At 33.6% G+C, this 15,226-nt stretch overlaps 3 protein-coding genes across 3 annotated transcripts; all 3 read right to left on the reverse strand.

The window, feature by feature from the left end:
- Positions 1-1,158: 1,158 nt before the first annotated feature.
- LOC122603116 (beta-glucuronosyltransferase GlcAT14A) lies at positions 1,159-4,298 on the reverse strand. Its single transcript, XM_043775739.1, has 4 exons — positions 3,422-4,298; positions 2,721-2,796; positions 2,515-2,630; positions 1,159-1,796 (listed from the first exon to the last, which is right to left on the reverse strand). Exons 1-4 carry the CDS (start codon positions 4,002-4,004, stop codon positions 1,288-1,290), a joined length of 1,284 nt encoding a protein of 427 aa, XP_043631674.1. The 5' UTR covers positions 4,005-4,298; the 3' UTR covers positions 1,159-1,287.
- Positions 4,299-8,566: 4,268 nt separating this feature from the next.
- On the reverse strand, positions 8,567-9,328 carry LOC122596561 (dirigent protein 18-like). The gene has a single exon (XM_043769171.1). It carries the CDS (start codon positions 9,326-9,328, stop codon positions 8,567-8,569), a length of 762 nt encoding a protein of 253 aa, XP_043625106.1.
- A 251-nt stretch (positions 9,329-9,579) lies between these two features.
- LOC122585653 (probable serine incorporator) lies at positions 9,580-14,526 on the reverse strand. The gene is made up of 14 exons (XM_043757782.1): positions 14,507-14,526; positions 12,593-12,671; positions 12,107-12,351; positions 11,924-12,006; positions 11,600-11,759; positions 11,490-11,514; positions 11,276-11,365; positions 11,015-11,186; positions 10,819-10,892; positions 10,665-10,734; positions 10,427-10,498; positions 10,181-10,317; positions 9,983-10,056; positions 9,580-9,840 (listed from the first exon to the last, which is right to left on the reverse strand). Exons 3-14 carry the CDS (start codon positions 12,348-12,350, stop codon positions 9,752-9,754), a joined length of 1,290 nt encoding a protein of 429 aa, XP_043613717.1. The 5' UTR covers position 12,351; positions 12,593-12,671; positions 14,507-14,526; the 3' UTR covers positions 9,580-9,751.
- Between the last annotated feature and the right edge of the window lie 700 nt (positions 14,527-15,226).

Genomic DNA, 15,226 nt, shown 5'->3' on the forward strand with positions numbered 1-15,226 from the left:
TTTCAAATGATGAAGGGGGTATATGCTTTCAATGTTTTTTTATTACATAAGTTTTCTTTTTATTAGCTTAATATTTTTGATATTTGAATTGAACACTTATTATCTATTTATATTTCAACTTTGAACTTATAAGCTTTTATGAGTTACATGTATTAATATCTAATATTAATTTAAATCTAGTGTTAGACACGGGTCTAAAATCTAGTATCTATCTATATGTATAATAAATTAATAATAAATTCACAATATATCTATAGTTATACTTATCAACCAATAAACTAAAACATGATTAACATGTTCTTGAAACGACGCGTAGCTTAGTCTTTGATCGACTCGTGTCCTTTTAATTTATTTATTTTGTTAATATAGTTTTTTTTTTTATATAAATCCAATTTTCTTATTAGGCTTAGAATTAAAATTTAACTCTTCATAAGACATTATAACCTTATTTGATTGATCGTTTTGACATTAATAAATTATCTATTTTTCTTTCTCAATTATTCAACTCCTATTAATTATATTTATTATAATAAGTTATTAACATGAAATTTCAAAAATTTGAGTTTACGATCCGAAATCACAAGGTTATTTGTCATCATCCGCTATGCTTAAAAATGCTGATTTTGTTGTGGTTCTAAAAACTTAAGGTAAATCCAAAATCGTAACTAAACATATATTATATCTATCGTTAGTGTTTATTATAATTTAGTTTCGATCATCGATTTACTTTAACCACAATTTATTTCATACTCACGAATCATGTATGAGACATATTCGAATTTTTTTATGATACAATCTACATAGCTATCGTACATCGTACAGATATTAGGACTAGTAATTATATATAAGCATGTATATATACAAGTCCCAACATATTAGATTTGTATACTAATACTAACATATAAGGAAAGTAATATATTAATTAAAAAGTAGATTAGAAATACATTTTTCGATGAAGGATTTTGCTACATGTCATTTGAAGAACCTATCAATCCAGTTTTAGTTTATTGGTAAATATATCACGTTAAAGGATAACAGGGAAGATATTGGTTACAAAAGATATGGTAATTAGGACTTGATAAATTAGCTACCAAAAGAAAAGAGAGGGAGGGAGAGGGGAAAAAAAAAAAAAAAAAAAAGAAAAAAAAAAGAAAGAAAAAAAGAGAATAAATCATCTCCATTGATGAAAAAACAGTAACAATATACAACAAATTTTTTAAGTGTAAATCTATAATAAATGACACCCCAACTCAAATGGGCTAAATACCTTCAAAGTATCACTTTATGTCATTCGAAAATACACTGATGCGAGTTTAAAGTCTCATTTGAGAGTAACTCCACCATGCGCTGCTCCAGCCTATTGGCTCCTGGACCAGGTTTCAAAACATCAGCATCACCCCAAATTGAACAAGCTTCTTCCTTAGAGTCACCTAAACACCAGCCACCTGGAACCGTTTTGCCCTGGACACGGTTCAGCAGCTCCTGGTCAATACGGTCAAGAATTGGATCATCAGGAAGAAACGGAGAAGCAAAGGCTGAACCACTGTTGGTGAGGTCATTAAAGTCGTCTGAGTGGAGTGTCCTTGGTTCGTATTTGGTCTCATATGCAGAATATTGCAAATTGTGGTTAACGACTGTTTTGTTTAATCGGGGAGAATTACATAGAACAGTTGGAAAGTATACAGATTGGGATGAAAGACTGTTAGATAAGTACATAAGTAAGGTCCGGGGTAAGTTTTCTGTTCCTAAGATGCAAAACTCCACAAACTTGCGGCTCAATATAGATGTTGGTGAACCTGCAGTAAAAATAAAACATTTGTCATCAATGATGCATAGATGATTATCTTTTAATCTCTTTCATCATAATAGACGAAAGGATTGCAATTTCAAAGTGATTTAAATGAAGATTCATCCAAATAATAAGCAGTTTTCTTCTGATAACTCCTTGGTTCTTACCATTTTCTCCAAATCTGAGTATTTTTTGACCCTAATAACTAAAAGACTAAAATTATAAGTAGTTTTTGACAAACACTTCAAACATGATTATTGTATATTCAAGTCGCAATAATGAACTTATATGCACATCTAAACACCTTACATAAGATCTCAGATCTCTTGGAGTCTCGGGGTGTTATCCTTTGCTACTTTGATATCCTTCAATGTTTCTCGAACAGTATAGGAGCTATGCTCATGCCATCAGGGGATGTATCTTTCAAAATTCAAACTGATATAAGAATTAGTGAGTCTAATTCTTGTTTTCCACCTAACCTCTAAAGTCTAAAGTTCACTCGTCTCTACATCTCATGTCTTGACTGTTTAGTAATTAGTATATAACCAGGAGTAGCAGAACCAATGGTTATTAAGTTTCTACATACAGACATAGGGCAAGAAAAGAACCTTTAGCAGTTTAAGAGAGCAACACAAACATCATATTATTAAGACGGTAAAACTTTTTATCACAAAAATCTTGAGGCATAGAGAATGTAACAGTAAACTGCTGGAACTAATACTTTCCTGTGAACAGCCGGTATGCATCTGGTAATGGCCGTCTTTGGGTGCCATAAAAGATCTCACTATGTTCAGCAAGATATAGCCCTGGGTCAACAACCACTGGTTTCAAAATCCGCGACCTACAAAAATATGAAAAATCATAAAACTCCATGATAGTCACTCCGCTTCCTATGCAAAAATATTAATACGTAAAATTGAGTTTGCCGTACTCTTTCCAGCCAATATAGCTTGTGTGATTCACAAAGTTGAGATCTTTAGGCAAGTATGATAAAATATGAAGAAGATCTACAAAACAAAAGAGTAAGGTAAATGAAGATTATTAATTTAAGCAAATAATATACAACAAATCCCATTTAATTGACTAAATCCATCCAAGATTGAGATGTAGATATGGGTATTCGCAAAGGAACTGTGAAACCAACAGATATCGCACAAACGGCAAAACTAACATAATGAGTATATAGGCCAACAAGCTTTCAAAGTAAAACATATTCAAAAATGATAATTTTAAACAACAGTGTGGATACAACCTAGAACAAGAGAATCTTTACCAATGCAAGATGAAGATTTCATGAAAAGCTTTAAAAATCAACAAAACATAATTATACTCGGGGTAAACAAAAGGCGACTGAGATGTACACAGCCTAAGCGGTATATCCCTGTGGGCTGTTCCCAACTTTTTCCATGGTTAACCCCTAAGATGTTTACCTAGTAAATTATGAACCACGGACCTCGTGTGTCGGGACTAGTTGATGGAGGACTAATAATGGGTCGGTAATCCTAATATAGTTGTCACTTTACAATGTTAAATAAACGATATTAAAAACAGTCATCACGAGTATACTAAAAGTGTTGATTCAATAATAATGAAGTATGAAAATAAGTAAAATTAAGGGGGAAAAAAAGGCACCATCTTGAGTAACAAGGGGATAATCAAAAGGAGAAAGATTAATAAACCAATCCCAATCAGAAGAAAGCTTCAACAAAATGGCAGCACCGTGTAATGTGGATGATATGGTTGAGCACCCTTTGGCTGATACTATATCCGCTTTCCCAACCACGTTCACATTCTGTGCTGCCCAAAACACCCCTATTGATTGCACTTTCAGTGCTAACAAGTCACGTTCTTTTTGAGGGGCAGAACGGTCAAGGTGTAATAAATACTGGTTTCTTGGATGGTAAACAGCCAGCAGCAGCCGGAGGATCCGACCCGAATCGTTTGAAGATCCCGATATGAAATATGCGATGGTGGGTGATGCAGGTGGTGATGGGTCACTTGTTTTGTTGTTGATGAATAGGAGTTGGTGGTTGTGATATTGGGCGGTCGATTGGCGGTGGGGGAATAGATATGGGTCGGAGAAAGACGGCGGCGGAGGGGGCGATGGGAACGGAGAGAAGAAAAAAACAAGGAAAAAGATGGTGGTTATTGTTAAGATGGTGTAGATTGTGGTAGTTGAGGTGGTGGTGGTTGGTGGTGGTGGTGGGTTTTGCATATCTTGAAAGAAAATAATGAATCTTTGGAGTGTGTGTTTGTTTAGAGATGGTGGTTTACGGTGGTGGGTGTGTCGGTCGGAGGCGGTGTGATGTCACAAGAAGAATGATGCTGTGAATTGTCCGTCCGCATTCTTTGAGTGAGAGAGTGTTTGTGTGTGTTTGATTTATCAATTGAATTGTTTTGAAAATTTAATTTAGTGCGAGTTCGATACCATCAATGATTCAATTCATTCGTTGTGTGATAATTTTCTTTTTGATGTGTGTGTTCGAGAATGTGTTTGTTGTCTAGATTTCAAAGGTTACCCAACGAAAACGTTACCTTATTAGTTACGAGTATTTATAATTTAATTAGAAGAAAAGATAATCAAGTCCTCATTATCATTTGCCATTTACCCCTAATGATCCTTTTGGATTGCTAAGGTTCGAATCCTAAGGGCTATCAAAGTATTTGCAGAATGTTCATTTTAATGTCAAATCTTTCATTTCATTTTTTTTTATTAACTTTTATAAATTTGCATAAATAATATTTAAATTACTTTTTATTTAATGATATATACTTAATAAACCTCAATATTAAGAAAATAAAAATTTCAGCTCAAATAAATACTCTTATTAAATGTGTCTTACTTTGAATTTTCAAATTCTTTTTTTTTTTATAAATTTTGACTTTAAATATTTTAATTTGTGTTATATAATATTTTGATGAAAGTTATACCAATAAAATATACATTTAAAACTCAATTAATTCATATAACTTTCATTAAATATTATATAACGTTAACACAAATCAAAATATTTAAAGTCAAAGTTTATAAGACCATTCGTAACTGTTCACCTTTCACCTACACATTTTTTCACCACACCAGCATCACCTTCTCATTTCTTTCACCTTCTACTTTTTCCTTCAACCATTCACTAATCATTTGGTTCCCACTTTATTTAACTAAATACACTTAATAGATATGTAAAATAAAGTAACATTATTAAAAACACAATACATTTAATCATTTGGTCGCCACATCTTGTCTTTTTACCTAGTGGATCACCTCCATTCACCTTCACTTATCACCTACACCCCTTAATCATTCACTCTTTTCACTTTTACCTTTCACCTACCTCTTTGCAAATGGTCTAAATGAAAACTTTAAATATTTTAAATATGACATATTTAATGGGACGGAGGGAATATTATTTTCCTGATGGAATAAAATATGTCTTTCCATTCCGGACCTCATTCTAGCATAACAAACACCCCCTTAATTACTTATTTCATTCTTCTATAATAAAAAACAAAAAAAGTATAATAAGTGGTCAAATTCTTTCCTCTAGTTCATATACCATTACAACTAAAATACAAAGTATAAATAATAACTCAATTAAATTTATTTATTTATTTATATAATTATACTGGTATTAATATCCGTGCGTGATGCACAGTTATGTTAATATACACCTGTTTAGTGTTTTCGGTTTTTTGAAAGTTGAAGGGCACAAATGCACACCAAGATATATCGGTGATGACACAAGTTAATAACCCTCAAAATAATATAACATGTTAATTTATAGTATATTATAAAATAAATAAAGTTTCAACTTCAACAATGTACACATGATAATGCATGATTTATCATACATCAATGTTGCACAACTTTCAATTTTCATTTTTATCCCTCTCCACAAATCTCAACTACTCATTTATTTCTTCTATAATCATTTTATTTCTCTAATTCATTCAAAATCTGTTATCTAAAAAACCGTATATCGATAAATTATAAAAATTATATGGGTGTTCTTAAAATTTCATGTTATTTCATTAGAGATGTCATTAGATATACTTTAGATGAATTTTTAAATCTGAGAGCGGAGCCCGTACAGATAAGACATTTGGCTATCACACTTTATGACCTATCACACCACCATCTTACCGCCGCAACGCACAGGTACTGATTCTCATTACTCCAAAAGAAAATAAAAGAAAAAAAGTAGGAGACAAATATGTGACAAAATTCTAATTGAAAGCAATGACGAAACAACCAGAGATTGGATACAAACATAATTTACTTGATGTCCTTATTACTTAACTAGCTTTATACCCGTGCGATGCGGCAGGGCATAGGAAAAAAACGTTGGTTAATTAGCGGTACCTGCGTAATTACCGGGTCACCGTACCTATGGCTATGTGTGTTTTAAACGGCGCAGACGACGACACTTTTGGGGGGCGGTGGCTACGTGTGTTTTAGAGAGAGGCGGTTCCGAGGGGATGTATGTATGTGTTTTGTTCTGGGGATGTATGGGTGTGTTTTTTGTATAATATGTGAGTAGCTTCAAGGAAAGGGAGGGAGACAAATCGGGTGTAAGGTTTTCTTAAGGGCATTTTTGATATTTCAGGATTAAAGTGTTTGGTGGTAGTGTAAATTAAAAGGGTAAAATATGGAATTTAAAAATAGAGTGTTTAATTTGAAGAAAAGTAGTTTGTTTATATATGAAGTATAGATAAAGTCAATCTATTTATGTAACTTAAAAGTTTAAATTATCGCCATAATATAGGTGATTGTGCATACGATAATAAAAAATAATGAACATCAAGAAGACGATAACATTCAAAACATTAATGAAAGTTAATTTTGAATTACATAGGAAGTTAGATAATATTTGAAGTCTAGTACATGTCAAGAATACTAAATTACAACATGAAAGATCTTATAGACTAAAATTTATCATTACCGGAAGATACCATTACATTGTTTGAGATCGCGAGAATACGGAAGAGTAAAAGATAATAAATAATTGTAATCGCAAGAGATGTGTATATATATATACAAAAAGGTATATAAAAGATCGAGTAGCATGGATCTTGATTATATATGTTATTGAGAAAACACATCTCATTCAAATAATGCGCCATATGTCTTATTAAAAAAAACCTTAAAAAACCTATTTTTATTAGTAGATACACTGATTAATAATAATTTCATCCCAGCCTTTTACTTGCCTCCACTTTTCCACATAAATAGATAAACCAAATAGACATCTGTTGCCCTTCTCCACATAAATAAATAAAGCATTATAAAGTACTAGATGGATCCATCAGTAAATTTGTGATTACCAAACACCGACAAAGATACCACGGATATGTGATAAATTGTTTGGCGCCGATGAAGGTGGGATGAAATTCAATTCGGTGTAGAATGCCACATCATGTTCGGGGTTCGGGCTTACCTTTCCATACCCCATGCTCTAAGCGTAAAAGTTAGAAAAGAAATGGTTAATGCCACATGTAAATGTGGTGAGAGGTCTTGACAACACTATACTTATTTAACACATGTGGAGCAAGAACTTTAAGGCATTTTAAGAAATCGAACCGGCATAAACACATCCGCATGAGAGGTATTAGTCATTTATCTGTTATTGCATGTCTTTAAAAAAAAAAAATCCTCATTATCATTTCATTATCATTATTATTTCTCTTTGTTAAAACATATGTCCATTTCCTTTTCAAGTTTTTATCTTTTGAAATACTCAAAAAGCCTGAGTATATGTCCATTACCATTTGTCATCGCCACCATTATCCGTCGTTGCCATCGTCACGCAACCTCTACACCATCGATGCTGCATTGTGCAGACATTTGTCTAGTTAGTTTCTTGATAAAAAGGAGGATTTGAAAAAAGTTTACCAATAGAAATTTATTTGCATATAATTTAATAATACTAGTGCATTACAAGTTTACAGAATCATTTCATTTTTTTTTTTCCGGATGAAAAAATACACAAGGACACGGTAATAAATGTTTAGCTGATTTTTTTACCGCAAACTAGCGGTGTTAACGAAACCTCCAATTAGACATGAGCAAACGCCATTGTGTCTTTAAGTGTACGTCATTAATATCAAAGAAAGACCTAATGCCCGTAGGCCCATTATTGTCACAAAACCCTAGAGTTAGGATCTACCTTTATTTGTCATTTTATGTAAAGAACTAATTACGTTTTTGGTCTCAGTGTTATTTACACTTTTCGTACATTTGGTCCAAACTGTCCAATCTAAAATTTGGACCAAACTTGTATAAAGTGTGATAACATAAGGACAAAAAATGCAATTAGTTTTTATGTAACTTACTTCCTATATATCTATATCTGAATGAGTGTTGTATTTTTAGTTGTATTGATGTTTCTCTGGTGTTGCTGTATTTCTCCGTGCTTGACCAAATGGCTATTAATTAAGTAGTTGAGTTTGTAATTTGTTGGTTGGTTGGTTTTACTCCAATGTTGCGAGAAAACGAAGTGATGACCTCCAACGTTGTAGAGTTAATTGCTTTGCAACTTAGGTCTTCCAATCTTACAAATCTTATAATACATTCTTATAATAGATATGAATCCTTCCTTGAATTCCATCCATCTTAATTGGAAACATTTCACATACAAATTAATTTGAAGGAAGAAAACAAACAAAAAGATAGACAGTTACTTTTAATTTGTTCACAAAATTAACCCCCCCCCCACACACACATACATGAATTGAAGCACGACCCGGCCTTAAAAACAAATTTTTTTTTTTTTTGATTAGCTAGTAAGAAAGATGAACGGTGAGCCTGAGCAAGGACTCCACACCATCAGCAACAATCTGACCAGCCGGTATTAGGGAGCGAACCTCGGCGAAGCCACAGGCATGTAGAAACTTGCCGGTTCCACCGGTGAGTGACAAGCGAGACATTGCGCTTCCGATATGGTAGACCCCAAAGAAGTTGATGCTGTCTCCGTACTCCCCTCCTTCCATCATTGCCGTGAATGTCATCATCTGCCTGCTTCCGTCTGCGGAGCTCGAAACATAGACGCCCTGTGCCCTTCCTAGTGGCTGAGAACCCAGCTTCGAGTCAATGGTCAATAAGTCATCTATCACTGTTATGGTCCCAAACCCAAGACCCAGCCCATCTGGTCCCAGTTGGGCTGCTGCTACCTGGTTTTGGATTATTCCTGCTGCGGCCGCGAATTGTGTGCCAACCAAGCCGGTTCCGAGCGGAACTCCATTTGCGTTGACGGCTGGAATGGCACCGTTGGCGTTAGGAATGACAACCCCGCCTTGTGGTGCGCGGAAACCGATACGTCTAGCGAAAGGTACCTGACCGCTGTATATGTTACCTAATAAACCTGTTACTGGTCTGGCTGTTGGGTTGCTGCCGCCTAGAATATCATGCATGTACAGCTCGAAAACATGTCCTCCTCCTCCTGCCGCCGCCGCCATGATATGATCTACCGCTACTACTGTTACCTCCAAGATTCCAACAAGTACTAGTATTGTAAAGATCCATGGTAAAGATTGCTTTGACATCTTCTTCAAAATTTAAATTAACTACTCGTAATTAAAGATACGAAAGCATATATATATACATTCTTAATTTATTTTGTAGTGGTTCTAACAAAACCATGATATATATATATATATAGATAATGTGAATTTGATCGATCGATCATAAAGGTACACCTAATTTCCATACATTATAAATTATTAATTCTCATCGTATTAATTATGTAGTAATAAAAAATACTCGTAATACATACTAATTAATGGGATTACGTACATTCATTTAATTAGTAGTACATGTGCAGATCAATCCATTAATCAACGATATGATCGCGACCAATATAAACAAAAGAAAAACTAACATTATATATAATGCAAGTAGGCAGGTTACTTTTACAATGTTTCACTTGAATATTGACGACGACTCATAACACAGCATATATGCACTACTTAATTTGAATCTTGCTGATGCTCTTGAGGTTGTTCATCATAATTCATGATCTTGGGTTGTCTTACAATTGGAGATATCAATTTCCATACTGCATTAATTACAGTATACGTAGTCGGATCATTTATGAATTGAAGGTCACAAATTAATCAAAATATTTAAGTAAATTAATTAATTAAGCGCATATGTATATAACCAGAACCAAAAGCAGGGCCGGGCATGCATATACTTACAATATAGGGTGGCGGCAAACCATTCATTAACTATTTTCACCCATGTGCTTGCCCACCCGACATCTATGCTCCATCTGCAAGTCAATTCACGCTTATCAAATCTAGCTATATAGCTTTCATCTGACTTACTATATATATATTCGTTTTGTGGATTAATTGATATATGCAAGTTAATGGCATCTGCATCATCTTAATTACTTTCTGGTGGAGCTGTCGTCGAGATTCCAGCTGATGAAAAGCATAGCAAAGTACATAGCCCCCAAGGAGAATATCAGGTGAAAAAATCCATATCTATATGGGATATCGTCTTCCTTTCTATCTTCTTGTTTCTTCCGCTGATCATCGATCAACAAATTATATACTTTATTACAAAGCAATTAGCGATCACTAATTAATTGCGGGGTTAATTAATTAAAAAGGAGATCACTTTAATTTGGGAATAACCTGAAATGTTTGTGAATCGATCCCAGTGGAAAATGTTGCCATGACAATGGCAAAAACCCCGATAAGGAAGCCCTGATGAAAAGACCAAGAGTCACAATTCATAAATAACTTTATTTTGTAATAAAAAAAAAAAAACCCAATATCATATATACTTCAACTTCAATCAACTATATATATATATATATAGATAAATATTTGAGGGTTAAAATAGATAGAGGGAGTGTCGGCGCTTCATTACTAGAACAGTCATCCAGTCAACATGTTTGTTTTCATTCTTTTGAGGACTGCATTTCTCGTCGGCAGGCTCACTGTAATTTATAAGATTATTAGGATTAAAGTTTCCATGTAGCTGATCAGTAGCTAGCTAGTATGCAACATGTTATATAACAAACCTTCTTAGAGCAGACCAACAGAGGAAAACAATATAAGATGCCATGATTCCTGATGATAGAAGGCCTTTATTTACCTGTTCCGATCCAGATCTCATAACATTATTTATATATTCGCTAGCTAGCTGATATTTAATTAACAAGAACGTCGATTTGCGCTACTACTATACAGATCGAGGGCAGGCATATATATATATACCTTTGAATGCAAAGATATAACCACCATGACCAGAAGCAAAATAGCCGTCCATGTGATGAAAAATATGTTGAGGGTGCAGGATGGTTTGGATGCATACATTGCATACATCATTATAATCCCGCATAAACAAGCCATATAAAACAGCGTCGACATGAATAATCCGCAACACGAGCTGTAAAACATGGAGCATGCATGTCTCATTTTGTTGGATGTTTAGTACTGATCAGCTTTTATATATATAAAGAGAATGTTAATTAAAACCTTTGCTTCTTTGTTTCCTCGGGCATCCAGTAAGCATTCCACCATGCTATGAACTCAATCACGCTTACAAGTTGAAGGAGCAGAAAAATCCTGACGGAATCATATATATATATAGGTACGTAATTAATTAAGAACTTGATGTAAAATTTAAGGATATATATATAAACCCCGCCCGGCCTCTTAATAAAAACGAAGAGTTGATGGAGAAGATTACCCTGCACCAACTCGAGCAAGTTCACCTGTCAAGAAACTCAAGATTATTTCAGCTGCTCCGGCCACTAGTATATATATAGTATAGATAATTTGATTAGCTAATTAACCAACCATATAAATGAACATAATCCGAGGGGATGAAGAAGGAAATCACAAGAGTGATCATCAATATGGCAAACTTAATGGTCCACCATCCAGAATGCCATGTATTCCGAAGGCTAAACAGCTTGGCTGTACCACACGTGGTTAGAAACAACATAAAGAAGAATATCTGGAAATGGACGTCAAGGCTAATTAATTAATTAATTAGAGATCGAAAACAAAACAATATGGAGTAATTAATTATGTTACGATCGAGTTCATCATATGATATGATAATAATTTAATTAAATTTCGATCCTCGATCCCCTGCATGCTAATTAATTAAAAGGATACAAAGCATCCCAAGCTCACGCGAAGAACCCCCATCGTTTGGAAACATTCATGGCCCTCTGGTCCACAAGCTCTAATAACAACTACTGAAAATATATACGATACGTACTAAATCAATGCATGTACAGCTAGAATTCGGAGACCAATTAACTTGATTAATGATATGATCAGGAGGAACTAACTTACTATGGAAATGATCAAGACAAACCCTGTGGCCATAGTCACGAAGAAACCAAGCTACAAGATTTATCAATGAGAAGATAATGCCATATGTAAACCGGCCTCTAAGTGACCTCTTCTTCCTCACTAAACACTCTATGCTACTGCTACTTCTCCGTTGCATAATCTCCAACTGACCAATCTCAGCATCATCGCTGAGTTTGATGTCTACAAACACTTCATCTTCGATCATGTCTCCGGGCTCAGCCATCCTGATCGAAATTAATTAGTTCGCTAGCTAGCTAGTCGAAAACCAATCAAAAATGTTGTTGTTTTTTCTAAAAAATGTAACAATATTCAGAGTAAAACGAGTGGAATGCTGATGTACTAGTTATAACCAGAATATTGAGCCAAGCTACATTAACTTTAGCCATGTTTTTTAATTAATGTAAAGATATAATGACTAACAATTGTATAATTAAGCACAAGCTAGCTTAAAGTTTTCTTTATTACCGGTGCCAATGAGAGCAGAAGGAATTTAGTGAGGCTCCTTGGATCCTGATATCATGTTAATTAGTTTCTTCTGCTCTGCCTAAAGTGAGTGAGTGAGTGAGTAATAATTAATAAAAATACAGTGTAAACAACAACAACAAGTGTCCAATTTGTCAGGTTTGAGTAATAATTGGTTTAAAGTCAGCCCCCCAAATAACTAAAACCAGTCTTATTAGAATAAACTAGCTAGGTACGCACTATTATTTACTGTATGTATGTTTAGAAGCATCCATTCTCATTCTGTTTGGCTTTGCATCTTAATTTATTAATTATTTATTACGGTATTTAATTAAATAGCTAATATCGACTAGGAAAAAAAGTGGATGAGAAAAAAAAGTAGTGCTTGTAGGTCGAGACAAGTTATGTTCGTTCTTCATGTTTGGGTTTACTTAAATTATGAGTACAAGTTAACACGTTGGAGTGCGTGTATCAACCAACAGTAGTAGTTAGGAAGACTATAATTTTTTAAGTAAATGAAGGACCAAATTTATGTAATATAGTCGGTTATAAATGGATGAGGTTTTCCGGCCTGTTTGGGTTTCCTAGAGATGGCAAGTTTATTTATTTTAATTCAGATGTATTCGTCCTTAAAGTGGTACCTCCATAGCAGTTTCCCACCATTTCCCTGACTATCTCAATTAAGATGTTTTCTTAGGGAGACCTTTTGTGAGAAAACAATATAAGTAATTTAACCACTAAGCCACCTCGGTGGTGGTTAAAATTATGACTTCTCTATTTTATTTTAATTGTCCTATTTTGACTGATCAAGTTTTTTTCAACCGATTTTGACTGTAAATATCTTTGTTTGTATTATATATTAGTTGATGAAAATTATATTAATGAAAAGTACGTTTAAAACTCAATCAATTCATATATGTTATATCAAGGGTTACATAACACAAACAAAAATAATTACGGTCAAAGTTGTAAGAAAAAGACTCAAAAAATTAATTTATGACACTTAATATGAGACTATCAGACTTGATTGAGAACCTTCCTATGGAATATATTTATATTATGACAGGGGAAAGAAAACTATACATGTGTATTCTTCTAACCTTTCTATGGAATATATTTATATTATGACAGGGGAAAGAAAACTATACATGTACATTCTTCTACTCAAATATAGACGGTTGTCACACACACACATGCATATATATATAAAATAAGTATAATATAATATAAGAGGTAACAAATATGTTGCTAGAAGCATCATACTTCTAGGAGCGGTGCCACATGGGGGGCAAATGTCTCCCTCAAAATTTAGATTTTGTCATTTATTTTTAAATTTTTCATCGATTTTAAAATTTCTTATAAATTTTTAACATTTTAACCCCTTTTATATTTATATTTTACGGATTTTTTAATTTTGCCCCCTTTGAGATTTTTTTTTTTTACCACCTCTGCATACTTCTATGATTTTGTGAAGGAGTGGGGGAAGATTTTGTATTTATACATGTGATTTTCATAGGGAAAAATTTGTGACAATTTCTTCCCTATTTCTCCCCTAATACTAGAAGCATATTAGTTTTTTCCATAATATAATGCATGTATTTGATTTGGTGGTGTGAAAATGTATACGGAAAGTGTTGCTTTGAGTACACACTCAGATCAAGCCATAAGCAAAAAAACAGATACAAGATGACAAAAGGTGGTAGGTCCCAACAGGTTGACCCAAATATTTATGTCTAATCACGGGCTACCCGACCGTTGTTAGGAGCGGAACGGTGCTCGATAAATGAAATACAGAAATACTCGTATCTATTAATAATACCAATGACAAAAAAAAAAAAAATAATATAATAATAATAAAAATAAAAAAATAAAAAATAAAAGCTTTTTGGGTTGGAATTGAATGTGATTGTTACTTACTTGCCTCCTTTTGTGCTGTATTGAGGCGTTCTGCTACTATTGTTTTGTCATTAGTTAGAAGATTAGGTGAGATGAATGAATACTCATATTGTTAGAGGTTAGGTGGTGTTTTGTGTGATTGGGATTAGGTTTGCCCTTAAAAACATGTCACCATATATTGCAAGAATAAGAAATCCCTTTGTAATGAATAGTCCAATAAAGGTCAAATTTGCTATTGGTTACAGCCTATGGGTTCTGCTTCCATGCATGATGGACACACAGCTTGTAATATGTGAATGGTGTGTGAGGGTTTGTATAATTTGAAGATAAAATAATCTTGAATTATCTTTAATTTTTTTGTTTTGTACTTTGAATAAGGCCATCTAGTAAAGCATCTAGAATTACCCAAGAAAATGTTTTTTTTTTGGTTTTTGAGTGTAATACGAGTATAAATTTTGTGCATACGGGTAGGCCGGTATTTTGAAAGGGAAGGGATTCCCTCAAGTTGTTTAAGATGACAAGGCATATCTTGATCGTTACATTGAAATCAATAATCAAGATTCAAATATCATCATGTTAGACATATCTTGATCATTGGATTGAAATCAATAGTCAAGATTTAAAGAATTTGAATCTTGACTATTGATTTCAATCCAATTGTTAAAATGTTTTCAACTTGATCCTTCAAGTTGAAAATAACTTGAGGAAATCTTTTCCATCTTGAAAAGGGTATAATGCATT

This window comes from Erigeron canadensis, chromosome 1 (genome assembly GCF_010389155.1).
Source record: "Erigeron canadensis isolate Cc75 chromosome 1, C_canadensis_v1, whole genome shotgun sequence".
In the NCBI taxonomy this organism is placed as follows: domain Eukaryota; kingdom Viridiplantae; phylum Streptophyta; class Magnoliopsida; order Asterales; family Asteraceae; genus Erigeron; species Erigeron canadensis.